The 22,321-nt window shown below is 39.2% G+C and overlaps 4 protein-coding genes and 1 pseudogene across 6 annotated transcripts; 2 read left to right on the forward strand and 3 right to left on the reverse strand.

The window, feature by feature from the left end:
* Positions 1-193: 193 nt before the first annotated feature.
* Positions 194-4,492, forward strand: LOC111783682 (HIPL1 protein). 3 transcript variants are annotated; one of them, XM_087120618.1, is made up of 8 exons: positions 194-707; positions 786-881; positions 967-1,124; positions 1,253-2,047; positions 2,117-2,330; positions 2,406-2,584; positions 3,539-3,780; positions 3,853-4,492. In XM_087120618.1, the coding sequence occupies exons 1-8, from the start codon at positions 674-676 to the stop codon at positions 4,250-4,252; spliced, it is 2,118 nt and encodes a 705-aa protein (XP_086976744.1). In that variant the 5' UTR covers positions 194-673; the 3' UTR covers positions 4,253-4,492. The 3 variants fall into 3 exon arrangements, with proteins under 3 accessions (XP_086976744.1, XP_023520369.2, XP_023520368.2); XM_023664601.2 differs by having other exon boundaries at positions 194-670; XM_023664600.2 differs by having other exon boundaries at positions 194-651.
* A 1,614-nt stretch (positions 4,493-6,106) lies between these two features.
* LOC111783688 (AAA-ATPase At3g28580 pseudogene) lies at positions 6,107-7,747 on the reverse strand (annotated as a pseudogene).
* A 1,276-nt stretch (positions 7,748-9,023) lies between these two features.
* Positions 9,024-11,280, forward strand: LOC111783690 (uncharacterized). Its single transcript, XM_023664608.2, has 2 exons — positions 9,024-10,772; positions 10,859-11,280. The coding sequence occupies exons 1-2, from the start codon at positions 10,065-10,067 to the stop codon at positions 11,012-11,014; spliced, it is 864 nt and encodes a 287-aa protein (XP_023520376.1). The 5' UTR covers positions 9,024-10,064; the 3' UTR covers positions 11,015-11,280.
* Positions 11,281-11,949: 669 nt separating this feature from the next.
* On the reverse strand, positions 11,950-17,733 carry LOC111783684 (uncharacterized). The gene is made up of 6 exons (XM_087120617.1): positions 17,329-17,733; positions 14,965-16,754; positions 12,961-14,844; positions 12,702-12,889; positions 12,526-12,623; positions 11,950-12,418 (listed from the first exon to the last, which is right to left on the reverse strand). The coding sequence occupies exons 2-4, from the start codon at positions 15,734-15,736 to the stop codon at positions 12,714-12,716; spliced, it is 2,832 nt and encodes a 943-aa protein (XP_086976743.1). The 5' UTR covers positions 15,737-16,754; positions 17,329-17,733; the 3' UTR covers positions 11,950-12,418; positions 12,526-12,623; positions 12,702-12,713.
* An 867-nt stretch (positions 17,734-18,600) lies between these two features.
* LOC111783689 (transcription factor MYB1R1) lies at positions 18,601-20,564 on the reverse strand. The gene is made up of 3 exons (XM_023664607.2): positions 20,178-20,564; positions 19,664-19,872; positions 18,601-19,240 (listed from the first exon to the last, which is right to left on the reverse strand). The coding sequence occupies exons 1-3, from the start codon at positions 20,446-20,448 to the stop codon at positions 18,851-18,853; spliced, it is 870 nt and encodes a 289-aa protein (XP_023520375.1). The 5' UTR covers positions 20,449-20,564; the 3' UTR covers positions 18,601-18,850.
* Between the last annotated feature and the right edge of the window lie 1,757 nt (positions 20,565-22,321).

The following is a 22,321-nucleotide window of genomic DNA, read 5'->3' on the forward strand; positions in this document are numbered from 1 at the left end:
AACATGCTGTCCAGATGAGAAGATTAAGCCGTATTAGATCAATTGTTCATCGATCACACAGTGTTCTTCAATCCCAAAATGAGAGAAGCGAAGTCAAACTGTGCAGTCATTTGGAACTGGAACTATTATGTTATATATTTATGTCACTATCTTTCTTTTTTTTTTATTTTTTTTATTTTTATTTTTAATTTCATATGTTTATTATTTTTCAAAAGGAATACACAAACTGGAATCAATGTCAACTGAAAGGATGAAAACGATTCTTTTGGTTTCGAATTGTTTCTTTTGACAATTTCAGCCAATCGTCACGCCTGATGTCAACCTCATCGTTGAAATTATCGATTTTCCCTAATAATAAATCCAAGTTGGTGGTTTCCTCTCGAAACTCCTGATCTTCGGGTTAAATTTGGTTCGTAAAAACACCGGTGGAACAACGGCGATGCATTTAAATCATATCCAAATTCAATTCTGAGCTGAAAATCAGTGGCTTTCTCAACAACCCTGTTCCATTAAAGTGCAGGTAAAAGTCAACGACGCAGCGGTCTTCCATTGTTCGTATGAGCTCACAAGAACATGTCGAAATCTCAATGAAGCGGGCTGGAGAGAGAAGCTGGATTAAACAAAGTCCCAACTGGTAGAGAGAGAAAAAGGGTATGAGAATTTGAAGTCGGTAATGGACACCATGTTCATAACTCCAAGTTCTTATGGTCTCTTTCCTTTCAGCTTGAAATGCCGACACCCCTTTTAGCCTACTTACAATAAGTTCTTCATTCAACTGTTTGCAGCTATGGGGCGTTCTATTGGGGCCATCCTCTTCCTCTGTGGCCTGCTACTGCTGCTTGTTCATCCGACAGCTTCACTTCCCTTATGCTCTGATTCAAGTAAGTTCTTGTTCTCCTCTTTCACTTGGTTTAATACCCTTTTTCTGTTTTGATGCTTCAATTTCTTGTTCATATCTTGGTGTAGCGGCGCCCTTTACTTTGAACACTACATTGAAGTTCTGCCCTTATAAGGGGAGTGTTTGCTGCAACGCTTTACAAGATGGGGCTATACAGAGACAGTTCCAATTGATGAACATTTCTGATCCTGCCTGTGCTTCCCTTATCAAATCCATTTCCTGTGCGGTACGACCTGTTCATCCCCTTTCTTATATTAATGATTGTTCCTTTTGTTCTTAACTGCTTGGACTTGTTTAATCATCATCTTGTATGTTTTGTTACCAATTTTGTGTTCATTCTTATCATATCTTCAGAGGTGTGATCCATTTTCCTGTGAGCTATATAAAGGCAATTCAACACTTAGACCAGTTCCTCTTCTCTGCAACTCCACTGCAGAAGGATCACCGCAATCCAACCAAGCAGCTACTGATTTCTGCTCTAAAGTATGGGATACATGTCAAAACGTTACCATAGTCGACTCCCCCTTTGCCCCATTGTTACAGCGTCGAGCTGGAGTAGCTAATAACTCCAGTGCTAGCAAGCTTTCGGATTTATGGCAGTCGAAAACTGTCTTTTGTGACGCGTTTGGTGGAGCATCCACGGAAGAATCAGTCTGTTTTGTTGGTGAACCTGTGTCTCTTAACAACACCGAACTTCCTAGCCCTCCACATGGTTTGTGTCTTGAGAAGATTGGGAATGAATCTTACTTGAATATGGTGGCTCATCCCGATGGATCGAATCGTGCGTTCTTCGCTAACCAAGCGGGGAAGATTTGGTTAGCTACTATTCCAGAGAAGGGATCAGGAGGAGTGTTGGGGATTGATGAATCTAATGCATTTCTAGATTTAACTGATGAAGTTAACTTTGATACTCAATTTGGCATGATGGGACTTGCATTTCATCCAAACTTTGCACAAAATGGAAGATTCTTTGCTTCTTTCAATTGTGACAAGGTTAAATGGTCAGGGTGCTCTGGAAGATGTTCTTGTAATTCTGATGTTAATTGCGATCCTTCGAAACTACCATCTGATAGCGGATCCCAACCGTGTCAGCATCAAAGCGTCGTCGCCGAGTACACCGTTAACGGCAGTGCATCGCAGCCTTCATTGGTATAAATCTCTAAACACTTCACATACTTTTGTTGTGGGATCTAAAGGAATGTCAATTCTTATATTCAGGCAACAGCTGCAAAGCCATCAGAAGTAAGAAGAATCATCACAATTGGTCTTCCATTTACTGCTCATCATGGAGGACAGATACTCTTCGGGCCGGATGGCTATCTTTACTTCATGATGGGGGACGGTGGCGGTCAAGGCGATCCTTACAATTTTTCCCAGAACAAGAAGTCATTGCTTGGGAAGATTATGAGGCTTGATATCAATAACATTCCAAGTAAGTCTTGAAGTATTCTCCAATGAATGCTAGTCTGTAATTCGCTTCACTGTGTTCTCATAATGGTTTGTGCAGGTCCGGAAGATATTGATAAACATGATCTATGGGGAAACTATTCTATTCCTAAAGATAACCCATTTGTTGAAGATCAAGAAGCTCAGCCGGAGATATGGGCTTATGGATTCAGAAATCCTTGGCGCTGCAGTTTCGATGCAGAAAGACCTTCCTACTTCGTCTGTGGAGATGTTGGACAGGTTCGAATGTCGTTTTTACACGTTTATATCGAGAGGTTATAACTCGTTAAAGGATGACAATAGTAAATATTTGGTGTAGTTTGTTTTGAATGAGCGAAAAGTTAAAAAAAAAAAATGTCAAATTATGATGTATGTTGTGATAGTTCAAGTTTTAACTGAAATTTGAGATCCCACGTTGGTTGGAGAGGGGAACGAAACATTTCTTATAAGGGTGTGGAAACCGCTCACTAGCAGATGTGTTTTAAAAACTGTGAGGCTGATGTCGATATGTAATGGACCAAAGCGGACAATATCTGCTAGAGGGAACTTGGACTGTTACAAATGGTATCAGAGTCAGACACTAGGCGTTGTGCCACTCCAAGGAGGGTGGATTGTGAGATCCTGCATCGGCTGGAGAGAGAAACGAAACATTCCTTATACGGTGTAGAAACTTCTCCCTAGCAGTGTGTTTTAAAACTGTGAGACTGACAACGATATATAACAGGCCAAAGTGGACAATATTTGCTAGTGGTGGGCTTGGACTGTTACAAATGGTATCAGAGCGGCCGTGTGCCAGCGAGGACGCTGGGGCCCCAAGAGGGGTGAATTATGAGATCCCACATCAGTTGAAGAAGGGAACGAAGTATTCCTTAAAAGGGTGTGGACTAGCAGACGCGTTTTAAAACCGTGAGGCTGACGATGATACATAACGGGCCAAAACGAACAATATATGCTAGCATAGGCTTGGGCTGTTACAAAATCTGTCATTTCTCCGGGAACATATGAGTAGTGGCATCTGTAGAGAAGAGATATCGACGTTTGGGTACCCTCGATCACCCTTCCCTTTCACCTGAACTAGTTGAGAGAGATTAACCCACACCACGTACATTATACCTTGTACATTGAAATGTTCATAGCTTTTTATGCTGCTCTTTTTTAACATTACTTCAAATCATACCTTTTCTTTTCTTACAGGATCGATACGAAGAGGTCGACATCATCACAAAGGGCGGGAATTATGGATGGCGCGTTTACGAGGGTCCTTATTTGTTTCCTCCAAAATCATCCCCTGGAGGATCTACACCTGCAGATTCCATAAATCCAATCTTCCCAGTGATGGGCTACAACCATTCTACAATAAGCAAGAATGTAGGTTCTGCATCGATAACAGGCGGTTATTTCTATCGATCGAAGACCGATCCGTGTATGTACGGAAGGTACGTACGTATGTTCATATGTTCATGAAGATTCAAACATAACCCAATCTCATTGTGTTCTTTCTGAGCCAGGTACTTGTATGCAGATTTGTATGCTTCTGGTTTATGGGCAGGAATTGAAAACCCAGAAAGCAGTGGAAACTTCACAACAAATGAGATTCCTTTCAGTTGTGCACCTGATTCTCCTATACCTTGCAGTTCCACACCAGAAACTTCTCTTCCAGCCTTGGGTTATGTCTTCTCATTTGGTGAAGACAATGACAATGACGTCTACATTCTAACCAGCAGTGGCGTTTACCGGGTCGTCCCGCCTAGTCGTTGTAAGTACACTTGCTCATTGGAAAACTCGACATCAACGGTTGGAAGCTCTGGTCCAACGCCGTCCCCTCCGTCTCGTGCAAGTCGGTCGACAAACTCATGGAGCAGCCTGGTACTCTTACTCCTGCTGCTACTGCTTGTGACTTGTTACTGATTACACGCTTGATATATATGCAAGGGCACTGATTATTGTATGAGGTTCTGTAACATGAACTCAAATCTGAAGGCCCCTCGAAGGGAACAGCAGCCATTCACATCATAAGAGAACCAGCTTCAAGATTTGCTCATGTATACTATGAAGTGTTGGTTTTAAATAGATGTTAAGTTTATTATATGAATTATCATATCATTCACTATCGTTAATGTATATCACCGCTAGTACACTAGTACACTATTTGTGAGATCCCACATTGGTTGGGAAGAAAGACGAAACATATTTTATAAGAGTGAAAATTTCTCTAACAGACACGTTTTAAAAATCTTGGGGGGAAGTCTGAGAGGAAAAAGTCAAAGAGGACTATCTACTAGTATTAGTTTGGGCTGTTACAAATGGTATTAGAGCTAGACATCGGGCGATATGCCATGAGAGGTGTGCCAACGAGGACGTTGGGCCCCGAATGGGGTGGATTGGGGGATCCCACATCGATTGGAGAAGGGAACCTGGAAACCTCGTCCTAGGAGACGTTTTTTAAAAACTTTGAGGGAAAGCCTAAGATTGAAAGTCCAAAAAGGTCACTACATCGATTGAGAAGGGAGAGAAAAAAGTGTATCGTATCGAAGATCGAAGAAGTTTTGGCTCAACAAAAAAAAATTCAAATCAATATCTATTTCATAAGTTCATTTCTAAAAATTCAAAACCTTCGAGATTTGAAGTTTAAAGACTTAAAAATGGGTTGATTGACAAAGTTCTAATTATATATATATGTAAAACTAAATTTTATGTTTTTGAATGAATGAACGCGGAAATTAGAACTTGGCGGTGGCTGGAGGTTCATTTGGCGGCAAGATGAGAGGTACTGGAGGGGCGAAATTGCTCTGTAGGGAAGGGAAGTTTCTATGGCAGCAAAACGAGAAGGCAATTTGCTTCCTATGAGGATTGCAAGAGGCGATGGGGACGATGTTTCGGTCGGTTGCCTGATCGCGTTAAACCGCGCGGCACGCCGGTGATCAGGTGAACTCAAAATTAGCGAACTATTGCGTTTTTTCAAATTCTAAACACGCGAGAGTTAATTGTTCTCACATTCGGGTTATTTTGAGCCTTTCCAACCACTTTTGAAAGCGTTATCTTGTTAATTTTGTCTTGATTTTAGGTCTACAATGTCGGACAACTAGAGTTGCTAGAAATAGCAATCGATTTTCATTACTGATAGAGCTCTTCGAATCAGAATCGAAGTGTTCAAAATTGGAGTTCCACATTCAGATGACCGAGGATAGTGGCGATCAGGTTCAATGGAAGCCGACATTTAGAAGCCTGAATACTCCGCATCTCACACCAGAAGCAATGAACTTGAGTACCACACAAACACTTCCCTTCAATGCTTTCGAGTAATGAATGTGTGCAAGGGCCCCAACAAAGACTGCAAGTTTGATGATATGCAGGTATTCTGATTTGTCCATGTGCCTTCAAATACTTATCTAAACAGACATACACTCAACATGTGAATGGATGAAAAGCATATCATATCAGATTCCTAATAGTTTATGAAAGATTAATAAAAGACCCAAAATAGTTTTTTATGCTTAGGAATTGAAAGAGAGCATAGACCGAATACAATGAACTTGGGAACTAAAATAAGATTTGTACCTAATAATTATTTAGTAATATTGAGTGAGAATTGTCGGTCTGAGCTGGTTCAAGTATGTATTCTCAACCAAAAGTTCATCCAAAGGACCAGAGATTCAAGTTCCAACCTCGAGAATTAAGATTTTCAACGTAAAAGTACTTTTCTTTTTCAAAAGTAATCATGATGGATTGAGTTTTGAACACACTTGTAAGTGGAGGTAAGAATTATTAAGCTAATAACTTGGGCATTTTATTAACTAAGAGAATTCCATAACATTGTTAGATAGGAGCACTAGGCAGAAAGTGGTAAATTCAACTTGAAGATGAGCCTTCCGTTTGTAACTGTAGATCAGTTGTGGTTGATCCCTCTGTACTTACTTCTTGAGATTCCTTAATGATCGCTGCTTCCTTTGCCCTTTGTAGCGTTTGAACCAATTTGAGAAGACGTTTCTCAATGTCATCTTTTGGAGACTTGGGCATGAGGTTCTCTGCAACGTCAGCAGGTGTGATTTTGACATCTTCCATCAGTTCTTTGATTTGATCAAATAGCGGATGAGTTTCAAGATTCAGGTAATTTTTTGCCAGCACTAGGAATGACTCAAAACTGCAATATGAAAGCTCAATATGTTTGTCCATCCGGCCAGTTCTGATGAGGGCTGGATCAAGCTTCTCCACATAATTGGTTGTGAAAATGATTAGTCTTTCCCCTCCACAGGCTGACCATATTCCATCGATGAAGTTCAACAATCCAGAGAGAGTGACTTTGCTGCTGGTATCATCTTCTTTGTTGGAAGATTCCTTGGGGGGTTTTTCTTTCTCATCGTCCTCGGACTTCTTTTCTTTCTTCTTCCTCTGCCCCGTAAGATCGAGTGAGCAGTCGATGTCCTCAATCACTATTACGGATTTACTTGTAGTCTCAATCAAAAGCTTCCGAAGCTCTGTGTTGTTCTTTACTGCTGTGAGTTCCAAGTCATAGATATCATAGTTTAGTAGATTGGCTATTGCAGCAATCATAGTTGATTTCCCTGTCCCTGGCGGGCCAAATAGTAGATACCCACGTTTCCAGGCCTTCCCAATTCGAGCATAAAAATCCTTACTGCTAGTGAAGGTCAGCAAATCATCTATAATCTCCTGCTTTTTCTCTGCTTCCATCGCTATTGTGTCAAATGTTGCAGGGTGCTCAAATACTATGTGGCTCCACATAGTGTGGTGGTAACTCCATCTTCCACCAGAACCATTCGTGTAAAGCTTCCTTTGCCTGTTACTTACTCGGATTTCTTTCCCTTCTGTCAAGACATGATTCAAGTATGGTTCTGTAACTAAACTTCTGTGCTTCTTATGGAAAGTGAGTGAATAGTATCTCCTGTCAGGACTATACGAGTTGTCCGAATTTGTTGATGAACCTGTTCTGTTTAAAACCCACCATACTTTCACTCCTTGAAATTCGTCAGTCACCTTCTCATGATCATCCATGCTGAACACCAAGTTGGTGCTATCTTTACCTATCTCCGCTTTGAGTCTTTTGGCAGTGTTGGACGCATTCTTGCTGAGATATGATTCAATAGCAGTGAATGCTTCACTACTCTTGAGGCGTTCGCCAGCAAACTCATGGATTGATATCTGGATGTAAGGATGGAAGTAATTCATGAGTCTACTCCAGTATTTTTGAAAGAATCGAACAACTGCTCGTGGGCAGTATTGTTGAATCATAGCCCAAGCAAACATGAAGCTCGCAATTGTTGGACCAGAAGCCACCCACAAACTCGCCATCGAAGCTGCTCCTGTCCACATCCCTGTAGTTGTGTTGTGGTGAAGCTGTCCCTGAGCAGAGCTTATGTTCTCTAGACTACTGAAGAGGAGAAACATTTAGAGAGAGTGATATAGAAAGAACAAGAGAGAAACAGTTGGATATATTGTGGCGTGCAGAAATTGGGTACTTGCATTTATAGGCAAATGAAGAAGACCAAAGTGGTGGACTGTGGCCTACCCATAAGCTCCAAGTATCCTTGAGTAAGAAATTTCTGGCTGGGGCCAATCAACGAAGACTCCCTCCCAGTTTGACGATCATCAGGTATTATCATTTTTTTCTTTCTTAATCTATTGAGTTGTTTATTAGTAATGACTAAGCAGGCAATAGGGCGTGGAATTGGACGCACTTTTAAGGAAAGGAAGCGTCCTGTAGGATTTAGATTCCTCAAAATGGCTTTTACATTTGATTTCAGGCCACAAGCTAGAAAACGACACATTTGTTTGAGCGATGAGCAAGGGAAATTGAATTGTTTAACTCAAAAGACAGAATGATAATTATAGATTATTCAGAAAAGATATTATAATGGGAGGAGTCTGAGTCAGCAGCAAATGAGTGTTGGAGTTGGGTTGGATTATTGGAGCTGGTGGTTGAAAGTGACGTAGTAATGAATGTACACGATGACGTCGAGTTGATATGAAATTGGCGGTGCATGAACACTGGTGCGCATAGAGCTGGGTCACGAAGACTTTCGAAAAAAGTTGCCGGAGACGGTGGTTGTGGGGTTAAAAAAATGCTGCTTTTCTAGGATTACGATACAAGACAGTAAAGGGTTCTGACATTGCAGAGAAAAGAGTCCTTTTTACTGTGTTTTTCCCCCTTTTTCTATGGGGTGTGGGGGGAGGGAAGAATTGCATAAGAAATTGCCTTGAACTTTCTGCGTTCCACAGAGATCAAACTTTTTTGGTCTTAAATGGCAGCAGCCATCGTTGACTACTTTTGGAAACCAGGTTGGTTTGTGTGTGAAATTTGGCATTGAACTAAACATATTGGGTCAGATGGTGACTTTCCTTTAATCGTTTTTTCTTTTTCTGTGTTGTGGCAGCGATATGAGAAGCGATTGATTGATACAGAGATGAGGACTTATGAGGAGCTCATTAGTCATTTCTAGGTAACCTTTCTAATACTTTTGATTCTCTTTTTCATTTTGTTTTGATTTTTGGAGGAAAGTTATGAAAAGTGCTAAAGATTTTTTTATGTAGTCCTACTTTCGCTAATTGAGAGAAAAATCATGTGTTTATATAAATAAGGAACACATCTCCATTGACAGGAAGCCATAAAACTACTAGCACAAAACTACTAGCACTTATGATCTTATGATAGAGCATATCATAGCATAGCATATCATATCATTGGGGAAGTTCTTAATTTTTAAAATAATTTCTCTATAATTAAATCCGACCGCTTGAGACAACTGGTTTTTTTGTGTGTTTATTTTAACATTTTTTTATAGTATAATTGGGGTATGCAATTAATCCAAATAAAGTAGTGACTGATATAGGCTAGTAGCAGGCCCAGTAGTGACTGATATAGGCTAGTAGCAGGCCCATCGTGGCCCAAGTTTATCAGGATTTGGAACCTTTTTCAATTTTTTGAAGGGCTAATAAGAAGGGATATACTCAAGGGTATTCCTGGAACAAAAAAGTATCAAACATCCTCTTTAAAATTTTGCTAGCTATTTTTTCAGATCTTTCAGTTTTTTTTTTTTTTTTTTTTTTTCAAAATTTTTCCTTTATAGCTAGCGATGTTCATTTAATCAATAGGACGAGGGATCTTTAGAACTAGGAAAGGAGTGGAGAGAGATTTCTCTATTAAACTAGCTTGACGATTTTATTTCTTGTACCAGACTCGCCTCACTCTTTTTTATATATAAATATAAATATATCTATATATATATATATACCAAAATAACTAACTTATTATATATTTATTTATATTGTATTACTGGATTTATTAGATGAAATGGTGTTAATGTATTGGAATTGGTTTGTTCAAATTTCAACGACTTTTATTTTTAAAATTCAAAAATTCAAAACTTTACTTTAATACGAGACAACGGTTAGTATTTTCTTTATTAAAAAAAAAGAAAAAAAAAGTCTGGTCTAAGAGACAAAAAGCAGAATTGAATGATCGGTCAAACACGTCAGTCATCTAACGAACGTCACAGACCTCTCCTCGACGTCCACGTCAGGTGCACGTTAGAACTCAGCACAAAAATTTCACTATTCACTCGCACATACACAAGTCCCCATCAAAGGAATCCCTCATTTCTGACCCAAAAATGGCATCCCACCTCTCAAAAAGCACAAATCCCCATAGTCTTCATCAACCATTTCCCCTTCTCCCACCCTTCTCCATTGCCCTCACAGCCCTCCCATGGCTAAACCCACCAACCAGCTGCGCATTTTAGCACCTCCTGACCCTGATTCTCCTCCCCTTAAACCTCCTTTCAGAGCTCCTCCCTCTGCTTCCATGGCTAACAATCACTCCACTCCTGCGAAACTTGATTCAGCCATAGCTGCTGCTTCTCCTCCTCCAAATCCCTCTCCTTTGTCCAACCACATCCCATTTTCCAAACTCCACAGACAACCTGGTTTTTCGTCTCAAAAACCAAAGAATTCTAACCCACCTCCAGCTCTGACCGTTTCTGCTATGGTCAAATCAAAACCCCACCTCCAGAAAATTGCTTCTGGTGAGGATGAGAAATTGAGTAAGCTGTGTAAAGAGATGGGCACTAAGAAGTTTTTTGATGAGAAGAAGGAAGCTAATAAAGGGGTTGATGATGATAGTAAAGCTCTCTATCTCGTGGTGAAGGAGAAGGAGAAGGAATTAAAAGAGCCTCAGAAGGGGCATGGTCTTCACACTTTGAGACCAACAGTTTCTTTACTTCGAAAGGATGGGAGAAGAAGGTCCCTTGCTGATCCCCAAGTTGAATTGGCTGATATTCTTGCAAAAAATGGCGTCAAAGTAGTCTCAGTCGACATGCCTCCGGCTATGCAGATCCATGCTGTGGATTGTGCAAGAAAGGCTCATGATAGCATGGAGAAATTCACTTCCAAGACTCTTGCTTTATCGCTCAAGAGGGTAATTAGCTTAACAATTCTGTACAATCTGGAAACTTTTAGAATGAATTAGCTAATAACTTTGCTTGCTTGCTTGTGAATTTCCAGGAATTTGATAGCGTGTATGGTCCGGCCTGGCACTGCATCGTGGGGAAAAGTTTTGGGTCTTTTGTGACTCATTCAGTCGGTGGTTTCCTATATTTCTCAATGGACCAAAAGCTGTATATTCTATTGTTCAAAACTTCAGTACAAAGAGCTGATTGAAATTGAAGTAGATGTCCAAAACAGAGCTGGGAAATCCATTAAATTTGGCATAGTAGAGTTTAAGAAAGGTAAAAGAGACCGTCCATCCGAATACTTGTACATTGATTATGATGAGCAACACACCAACAATACAAAATATTCAGTCATTGAGGTTGAGTGATAGAATAACTTCCAATCTGTTCTCTGGAGATCTCTTACAAGCTGTTTACTGAACAATTTTTATTGCAGTTCTTGAGGTTGAATGATAGAATAACCCTTTTGTTACAGCTCCAAGACCCAATTCTTTACATATTCTTCTCTCTATTCTCTACAAATATTGCAGACAATCATTTCAATGAATGAAAACATGTTCATACATATGCATGCCAGCGATCTTCTTCTAATCTTTTTTCACTCAAATGGTCTGTGATTCATCATTAGCGAAGGATAATCTACGAGATTAAGACTAAATTATGCATTTTTGTTTCTTGAGCTGAGATGGGGTTATTGTAGAGCATTCATTCACTTCACCGCCTGATTTTGTACAATTGGACAGGATCAGGGGAGAAAGCTCTTTACCCCACCCCACCCCACCCTCTTTTTTCTTTCTTCTAACTTTCTATGTTATAAAGTCTCTTTCTTGAGCCAGTCGTATGAGTAATTACCTAGCTGAAAATGATGGTAGGCAGGCCCACAGCCTTTATGTTTGATATTGGATGCACATTCTTCTTTGACCAATACATGTGCGTTCTTATTCATAGCCTCCTTATTTAGAAGATTGAACTATTGATTTTGGCTCCTTCTGGAAGTTGGAAAAGTTATGCGTTAGGTGGTTTGCATTGGGACCCTTGGGGGTCGGTTGTGTGTCCCTACTACTCAATATTTGGTTCAAAATGTGATGGCCAAGAACAAAAAATGACTAGTTGAATTCCTTCTTGCTAGATTAGATCAATAAATGACAAAGAAAAAGATATCTCTTTGCGTTAAAAAGGACTGGCGTCTTCCCTCTCCAAGTTTTGAAGTAGTAAATGGGATGAAACCAATCAAAATTCCTTGCATATTGCTGTCATTTTAGTAAACTCGAAAAGACATTTAAGGGGGAGGGATGATTATGACTTTAAAGAACTCTTCTTGTATCATACAACGCTAACATTTGTCTCGTTGTAAATGGGATGGAAGCCCGAACGCCTTGCCTTTTCTGGTTTTCCCTTGAGGTTCTATCATTAGTCCAACTATGCCCTCAAAAAAAGAAGGAATATTGGCCTTTTTTCTTTCCCTTGTTCTGTGGCTTTTGATGTGTAAATCCAAAAGCACTTTCTTGAACACCGTTTCCACTCTGCTGCTGAATAGTAAAGTAATAGAAAAGAAAAAGGAAAGCCTTCTACACCCATCGCTGGCAGCCGAATATGGTTTTTAGCTCTGCATCTGCAATTTCATAAATCAAACGTCATTGTACCCTGAGTTTGTTGGGGTGAAGCTTCTAAAGCAATAGAGAAAGCAACTGAAGAAGAAATGGGAAAGAGGTGTCTTACTGCTATGGAAGAAGTTAGCAGCTGCTGAGCTTCAAGGAGCTTTATATCTATATTCAGCGCGTCATACAACACTATGTACATCCTAGAAATAAAACAAACTGCAAGGAAAGAAAACACCCACCTAAAAATCAAACTCTCTATGCTTGAATGCTGACTATAGTTACTGAGTAATTTACCAATATGGGAAGTTAAGAATCACTGTTATTCTGGTCGACAAGGTTTTGAGGTTTCCCTAAATTGTGAGAAGTCTCAGCTAAAGATACTTTTCCTTCATGCTTGGAGATTTCGTTGTCTGCTTTGAGTACTCTCATGATCTTGAACTCGTTAAGATGAGAGAGCTTTCGGGTCAGAGCTCTTCCTTTTCCTGCCATATTCGAAATGGAAATCAATATTCTCTGATAAAGCTTCATGTCCATTATTGATATAACACAATACCTGTGACTTCATCTACTCGGTTGACACTGGCAGATCTTGGTTGCAGGGACGAAGCTAGATCCTCTGAGGATAAGGAGTTAATGTTCTTCTTTGACCTTTTCAAGCGGCCTAAAAGATATGTTTTTTCTCCTTTAAAGTTTGTCAGTGGTTCATTTTGGTCTTCTCCTTCAGCCTTCCCTCGGGAGAATGGCAAGGCTACCCCATGATTGTTTGTACTAACCTCTTTGCTATCTTCTCCTTCAGCCTTCCCCTGGGAGAATGGCAGAGCTACCCCATGATTGTTTGTACGTACTTCTTTGCTATCTTCTCCTTCAGCCTTCCCTTGGGAGAATGGCAGGGCTACCCCATGATTGTTTGTACTTACTTCTTTGCTATCTTCTCCTTCAGCCTTCCCTTGGGAGAATGGCAGGGCTACCCCATGCTTGTTTGTACTTTCTTCTTTGCTATCTTCTCCTTCAGCCTTCCCTTTGGATGGCAAAGCTACCCCATGATTGTTTGTACTTTCTTCTTTGCTATCTTCTCCTTCAGCCTTCCCTTTGGATGGCAAAGCTACCCCATGATTGTTTGTACTTTCTTCTTTGCTATCTTCTCCTTCAGCCTTCCCTTGGGATGGCAAGGCTACCCCATGATTGTTTGTACTTTCTTCTTTGCTATCTTCTCCTTCAGCCTTCCCTTGGGAGAATGGCAGGGCCACCCCATGATTGATTGTACTTTCTTCTTTGCTATCTTCTCCTTCAGCCTCCCCTTGGGAGAATGTCAGGGCTACCCCATGATTGTTTGTACCTTCTTCTTTGCTATCTTCTCCTTGTACCCCATGATTGTTTGTACTTTCTTCTTTGCTATCTTCTCCTTCAGCCTTCCCTTGGGAGAATGGCAGGGTTACCCCATGATTGTTTATACTTTCTTCTTTGCTATCTTCTCCTTCAGACTTCCCTTGGGAGAATGGCAGGGCTACCTCATGATTGTTTGTACTTTCTTCTTTGCTATCTTCTCCTTCAGCCTCCCCTTGGGAGAATGGCAAGGCTACCCCATGATTGTTTGTACTGTCTTCTTTGCTATCTTCTCCTTCAGCCTTCCCTTGGGAGAATGGCAAGGCTACCCCATGATTGTTTGTACTTTCTTCTTTGCTATTTTCTCTTTCAATTTTCAACCCGGAGGGTATAATCGTCCTGTCAAAATTCTTAAAATTTTCCTTGTTCTCTCTTCCATTGAGACTAAAAGGTGTATTACATTCAGATTTCTCATCAGAAGATAAATAGACTTGTGACTTGAATTCTTGGTAATCTTCATCAGACATCTCTCCTTCAGACATCTGAAGACAACCTTCCTCAAGGTATCCATATTTTTCTCTGTAAGCTTCAAGTTCAACCTCCAAGTCCCTGATTTCTTCCTCTCTCTTAGCAAGCAAATCGTTTGTAGCTTGTAAGGCTTCCTGGTCATACTCTTCCTGTTCTTCCATCATTCTTTGGTACTGCAAAGCTTCCATCTGAACGGCCGCCTTTTCGGCTTGTAAGCGAGTAATCATGGCCATTGCATTGTTTGCTGCCACGGCTGAAGCGCTTCTTTCTTCGTCCAGTTCCATGTACAACTCCATGAGCGATTTTCGATCTATCCGAACTTGTCTTTTCAAGCAATTCAAAATGGAATCATTGTCTCCTGGCCCCAACATATCTGCTTCATAATTCTCAGCTGGGAGCTCTGGTCTTTCAAGTGGTGATTTTCTAGAGATCCTAATAGCCCATCTGGGACTGGTATTATCAGAATCCGTAAGTGGGATACCAAAAAATTTGTTTCCTCTACCAAAGATGGGGGTCCTCGAACTTTCATGCACATCCTCAGGTTCAGGTAACAATGGCACTTTAACAGGTTTCACATCCTCCTTAACTGCACTTCCATCAAATCCAGGTACAAAAATTATTCGCAAACAAAACAAACCAAATAAAAGGATGCTGCAGAGAAAGAAATAAAGAAAGGACGGGTCAATTCAATAAATTTTGGACTTACATTGATGAGCGTCAAGATTTCTTCCATGTAAAACTTCATCGTCTTCGACGAACTCCGATTCACTATCTGACAACAATTTGAGTTCGGTATAATTAACGTGCGGCAATTCCAAGCTAGTTTTGTCCTCGTTTCTGAAAGCAGGCACAAACCCAGCTCGTGGCGAAGGAGCAGGAGCTTGTGAAAAGGTACTCCCATTTTTCCCTTTTGAATTGGAGGATTTAACCTTCAATGACTCCCCACAACATGAACAACAACAATCATCACCACCACCACCCACTTTCTCCATTTGCAGGCCTTCATCTTTCTTCCCCACGGGCGGCAAGCTCACAACTTGACAATTATCGTCCTCCACAAAACATTCAAGATCCTTGTGCAATATTCCAACGAGCGACTTGTAGGTATTGCAATCGGATTCCTTCTCGGTTGCGAATGAGAGAAGACAGACCTCACACATCTTCCGAATGTCAGAGAGTTTCTTGTGGTTGTGGCAATATGCAAGAGATGAAACATCCTTCTTGTGGCTTTCACAAATGGCATTGTTGTAGTAGAAATCTGCATTTTTGTTAACAAAAACATGGTCGATTCTGGTGCAGAACAAACAAGGAACTCGCAATTCAAAGAACTTGGCGAATTCGCTTGCCAAAAATGCAACAAACCCATCAATGAAAAGCAAAATTATGAGAACCCATTCAAGGACTGCACAAACTACGAAATGTGGGAACTTTCCCAACTCCTGTTCTACAAAACGAGTGAAAGAACGTTTCGTCGCCATTGTTCCTTTTTCCCTTTTTCCCTACTTTCTCTTGCAAAAGAATAAAAAATTAAAAAATCTAACCCAACCCCCTGTTTTGGATTTCAAAATCCTGTCTGTAATTGTTCTATGAAGATGAAAAGATCATGACCTTGGTGGGATGGACCAGACCTAGATCATGACCTTTTTTTTCCTTGTTTTCTTTCCTTTTTTTTTTTTTTTTTTCCTTCCCCTCTCCTCTTTCTACTCTCTCTCTCTATTTCTCTCTCTGTTTTTCTTTTGGGGGAGTGTCTGTGTTCCCAGAGAGAGGCGACAAACCAAGAGGTTATGAGCTAAGTTAGGGGGTTGAGCCTTCTTAGGATTTATATTTGCGACATTTTAGGAGGCAATTCAGGTTGTCTTTGATGACCAATTACCTGAAATAACAACGGTCATTCCTCCCCTTCCCAACCAACGGGGGAACATCATAGCATCTCAATTTGCTCCAATTTACAATTTTGACCATTTTCCCATTTGCCTCTCCTCTCTTTTCATATGGGATTTTTAAATTTTGAATAAGATCATATATCTAAGATATCATTCCAAACATGACATGTATACTATGGGTTATTAAACTTAATTAAAAATTAATCATAGTAGATAGTGTAATTCTTGTACTCATCTCGTATTCTAATATATAAATAACACAAATATGTAAAGGTCGCTAAAACTATAAATATAATACCTAGTCTGTCACTTTTTGTTCATAAAATTATTTATTTTAAAATGTAACGCCCCAGATCCTAGCAAATATTGTCCTATTTGGGCTTTTCCATTCGGGATTCCCCTCACGGCTTTAAAATTAGAGGAAGGTTTCCACACCCTTATAAAGGGTGGTTTGTTCTCCTCTCCAACCAAGGTGACATCACATAAAAAAATTTGAGAGAAAAAAAATCATCACCTGGCCGAAGAGGGATACCGTCGATGGGATGGGTGCTCTGAGGGAGAGATTTGAGAGTGCGTTGGTCTACTCCGGTGAATATGAGATCGTTTAGAGGGCCTGCAACACAACGTCGGGAGTTACCATTAAAGATTTATTACCCAAAAAATAAAAAATAAAAAATAAAAAATAAAAAATATATATATGAACCTAATTAAACATACGGAAAAAACGTTTTCACATCAAATTCCCAAATTGGAATAGTTTATCATAAAAAGTTTGGTAGGACGGATAGAAGAAATAACCACATGCCACGTGGCACTAAAGCCCTACCAAAATAAAATAAAATAAATTGCAAAAATATCTGAGTCTGCGTCTCCCATGGATTCTTCGTTCTTCCTCCTCCCTCCACACACAGATTACGTAGTCCCCAACAAGTGATAAAGGGATCTATTCACTTGCAAAAAAGTTGTAAATTATTCTTTGAAATTTTGAACATGGAATCCTTCTTAACTAGCCTAATCAAGATTAAACTAATTTCACTGATCTCTCTCTTTGTTAAAGCAACGAACCTCAAGAACAGTGCTTCAAATATTATAAATACACCACAATTTCCTCTCTGTTTCTTCATTCCAATCGACATTTCCTCTTTTGCAGGGAATAATAGAGACAGAGAAAGAAAATTATCAATTACCGGAGTTATGATCGGTAAAGAGAGAAGATCGAGTGAATCGCTTTGTGAGAAGTCGATGTTGTTGCTTGCGAATTTAATCAAGCTTTCGAGCTCGATTTCTTTTGCTAATACGGCGAATGAAGCAACCGCCGGAACTTCGGCGACGAGAGAGAGATCTGGCGGAAATTCAGCGGCGACGCCTCTGATTCCGGGAAGTAGACGGCTGCAGGAGCCGCAGAACCGAGCGAAACCGATCTACGTGACGAAGCCGGGCGGAGGCAGCTTCCAAATCAGCCATGGATCGCCAAGGTATTCGCCTTCTTCTTCTTCTTCTTCTTCTTCTTCGAATGTGATTCACGGAGAGAGCGATTGTGATGAGGCGAATGTCGATGGTTGGGCCTCTAAGTACATAGAGAGAGTTCATAGGAACAGGAAGGATTTTGATCAATATCAGACGAACGAGAAGCCGTATTCAATGGGTAAAAATCGCCTTCGTACAGCCACTAGCTACGGTTTGGCCAGAATAAACCCCTAGGGTCTGTGAATTTAATCAATGTTTTCTAATTACTATCTTATCTGTACTATTACTTCCGTCATCTAAACATAATTTAACTGATTAAAATATATAATCTGTTTAACTGATTAAAATATATAATCTCGACCAAGAGATACGTTTAAATCTTCAACCTATAATATTTAAATCATGACCTTTGGTCTTTAAAGTGGTAATATATATCACCTTGAATCCCGATGATCTAGATAGCTCTATGCAATCATATGTATCTCTATTAAACTAAAGAACATAAAGTCCCAAAAAAGAGATACTAGACTTTCAAGAGTTGTCTGAGTTTGAAGCAACAATGACAATGGCATCCCCTTTCGTTGAGAATCTTTAGTATCAAAACAGCTAGATAGCAAGTCAAGAAACTTACACTATCAATCTTAATTAATCAATCTATAAAAAGTCTTAAAATTAATGCGCATGAGAATTAGATCCGATATTTATTATTATTGTGTAAAATGGGATCTATTTTATGAAGGAAAAAATAAAAATAAATAAACACGTGCCAAAGTTGAAATAGAATAGATAGATATATTCGTTTGAAAAAAGAAGTCATAATGGATGGAAATAATGTAATCCGGATCTTGAAGTGGACCCGACCCAATCCGCCTAGAACTCATTTTCTCCAACCCCTTACAGTCCCCCTTCAACCACAATAGAGGATCAAATGCTATCTTCAAGCACAAGACAAACAGCCACCAAACTGATCTAATCAAGCATGGACAGAAATATGAGGAAACTTCATATCTTTCTCTTACTCAAATCCAAAATACAGGAAGCCTACACATACATAGATACCGAAGAAACCATCATTAAGCAGCAGTGAGCTGAGACTGCTTGTTAGGTTCAGTTATACAAACAAACGTCAAATGAAGAATCCAAAGGTGGGGATGTACAACTACAACAAACAACTTTAGTTAGTCGCCTATCGCTTTGCCTTCCTCATCAATACAACATACCATTCAAGCCAACAAAGTGATTCTAAGCAACACTGATAATGTTATCCCCGCTGCTCATACTTGAAATTCCTTGGAAAGCAGGGTGTTTCGTCAATGAAGTGGTCGAGTCGAGGTTAAGAGAAAGAGCTCCAGAATTCAAGTTAAGCTCAGGTGTGGTTGGATTGAGCGGCATAACTTCAGCAGTCGATGATGTATCATTCTCCAGGTTATCATGCCTGAGTGGGAGGTTGTCCATAGGAATTGGTACAGGTAAAATTGCAGGGCAAACAGGCAAAGGAAAAGTTGGCATCACAGGATGATATCCATTTACGTTGCCAGTTTCAGGTGGTGGAGGTGGAGGTGGCAACAAGTATTGGAATTGGGAGGAATTGTCTTGAAGTTGAATTTGCTCTTCCTCAGCAGCCACCTTTACCTAATGAACCCAGAAAAGGAATTATAAGTAAAGATAGATTCCGGCTTCCAATTATTGAAGTATTCTATTATTAGATCCCCAAAACTATTCATCATATCGTCTTGTTGGGTTTTGCCTATCCCTTTGCAGCAAGAAATTGGAGGTTTTCTGTTTTGAAGGTGGGTTAGAACAGGCTAGAACAGAAAAGAAGCGAACTCAGAAAGGGGATAGGTCGTGAAATTTCACTATCTAACACCAGATAAGTAAGCTCATCAACCAGTTGGCTAAAATCCTAGTTAGCCTACTCAAATGAATCCACTATTACAACTTAGAATCAAAATTCGGAACCCTATGGTATCAAACAACAGAATGCACAATACTTGAAAGCCAATCCATTCTATCCAACCAAACATAAGCTATAAATTTAGTAAAGATGACAGTTACCGAATCCGTGGTGATATCGAAGAGGCTGGATCTACGGCGGCGACGATTGAGGTTGCTTCGGCGCAGGAAGTATTTCTGCGCATGGCTAGCAACCTGAGTTGGGGTTCGAGTCTTAACAAAATTCCTCGAGATTCCTCTCCAGTCTCCTTTCCCCACTTTCTGCAATCCCTGCAAGAAAAGTTTGTGCTCTTCCTCCGTCCACGGTACTCCTGAAAATCATCCACCAAAAGACATCCCTAAAATTAACAACTCCAAATTCGGAATAAATTGAACTAATCTACAAGCTTCCAAGATAAACCAAGTACAAATTCCCAATATTTTAAGTGAAAACCCACCGATCATCAAAATTACCCAAAAAAATCAATCCGAGAGAATGTCAGTCATTTACAGAACTACTCAGATGCATGCTTCTCTCTATAAATCGTATCTCAAAATCACTCGATAAGCACCATCGTCATACCGATATCACGATTATACAGAGTAATGAAAAGACAAGAAAAACAGAGAATCTAACCTCGCTTGCGTTCGCGCTCGCGAATCCCACCGGAATTAGGAACGGCATCGTCCGCAGAAGCGTAACCAGCAGCTGCAGAGACATTACTCTTAGTGTTGCGGCCGTTGTCTTCATTGGAGGCCTCAGAAGGAGGATGCTCATACTGAGAGAGGTTGTTCATACTGACGCTCTTCCTCATCGGATCCACCACGACTCTCACTCCAAACAACATGATCTCCTTGGTGACGCCGGCGGCATCCATCTCGACGTCTCCGGCCTCCGTCGTCGGCATCAAATCCGTACAATGTTGAGAAGAAAAAGGGCGAAAAGAACAAAACCCACCGAACTTAAACCACAGTATCAAAGACGAGTGGTGCGGTGAAGATTTTGGTTCTGTCTATATATAATGCGGCGATGACAATCATGGGGTGGCTATGAGAGTGAGTGAGTAAACGCAATACGTGGCATCCTATGGTTGGCTATTCAATTTTTTTAATTTTTCTATTTTTTTTTATTTTTTTTATTTTATTAAAATGATATTTATATTCTCTTTTTAAAAAATAAAATCTTTTTTTATTTTTTAAAAACAATATAACTAATATAAAAAAGTGAATAAAAAAAATACACGCCATAAATAAATTAAATTAAAAAAAAAAAAAGAGATTATTTGCAAACATAAGATTATTATAAATCCACGTCGACATTGAAGTTTTATATTTAATATAGTATTAAATGAGTTTTGGGTCCTTTTTCATCATTTTTTTAAACCAAGTTGATCTCATCATATTTTCAATTAATATAGAATCAATATTTAAGTAATTATATAATAACTTCACTATATTAAATTTATAAAAGAATACACTATTTTTATTTATTCAAAATTAGTCAAATAAGATGATAAATAGGAAATTAGAATTTTACAATTTATTTAATGATATTATAATTTTTTTTTTTTTTTTTTTTTTTTTTTTTATGAATATAGAAATTTGTTTAAGTAAATGTGTATAGATAAAATCCACCAAGTCCACCCACCACGGCGAGCCGCAAGAAAATGGGTGCGGAAAAGGGCAACAAAAGCAAGCTTTTTGTACAAATTTAAATATGAACCGTTGGCTAAGCATATTCTTTTTTTTTTTTTTTTTTTTTTTTTTTTTTTTTGGTCTATTAAAAAAGCAATAAGAGAGAGAAGAAGAAGCTGGCTTTGCTTCTTGGAGGATAAACCAAGACGAGATAAGGCCTTTGTGGGGTTCACCCACCATTGGTTTTCAATTCACCTCTCATTCATCACTTCTACATCTACTAACCCCAAATCCCCAAATCAAATCATATTTGACCTCGATTCGATTCTAATAAGGACGGTAAAATTAAATAATGGTCTGCAAAAGTTTTTAATTACCTGATTGTCAGGGAATTATTCGATAATTACCTCCTAACTCTATAGTTTTAATAGATAAAACACTGATTAATTATTATTTCAAATGTTGATAGCTAGATCTACCAACCCGTTATGGTTGGACTTAAAAAGAAAATTCGAGATTTTAAAATTTTAAGATTTCAAGTGTAGTAAAAGTTTGAAGTTGACAACTTACACATATATCAATCTATTTAGGGATTATATTCTCAATCAAAAAGTAAAAAAATCAACTGTGAGGTATGCGAATTCTGAATCTCCCACGTCCAATGAAGAAATACGTGGTAATTATCATTGATACGTACATCATAAGAAAAGTTTGTAGCTAAAGTTCTGTCCTTTCACATCTATTTTCTTTTCCATTGTTCTGTTTTTGTTCTGTTTTTTCAACGCTTTTTTCTCATTTCCACTCATCTTTTTCTAATTGACTTATCAGGGTGTTTCTTAGTGACCAAGAAAATACGTAGAAATAAGTATGAGGTACATAGGTCAGTTCGGTTTTCGAAAGTTTATTAAGTTCGGAGATCTTAATCTTGAGTTTGTTGAACCTGTAAAATTTGAAGGTAAAATACAAATCTACAACAGACTATTTCAATTTGGTTTCTATATAATTCTCGACAGGCTAATTTGGTCAATCCATATAGTTTGCGTTAGGTTTATTTCCTACACTGTATAAGTAATGATCAAACGTTCTAGTGCCTCCGAGAACTATTCAAAAGACCTATGTTTTAAGAATCTAACAAGATCATATGCA

Source organism: Cucurbita pepo, chromosome 20 (genome assembly GCF_057944985.1).
Source record: "Cucurbita pepo subsp. pepo isolate OVF chromosome 20, ASM5794498v1, whole genome shotgun sequence".
Taxonomy (NCBI): Eukaryota; Viridiplantae; Streptophyta; class Magnoliopsida; order Cucurbitales; family Cucurbitaceae; genus Cucurbita; species Cucurbita pepo.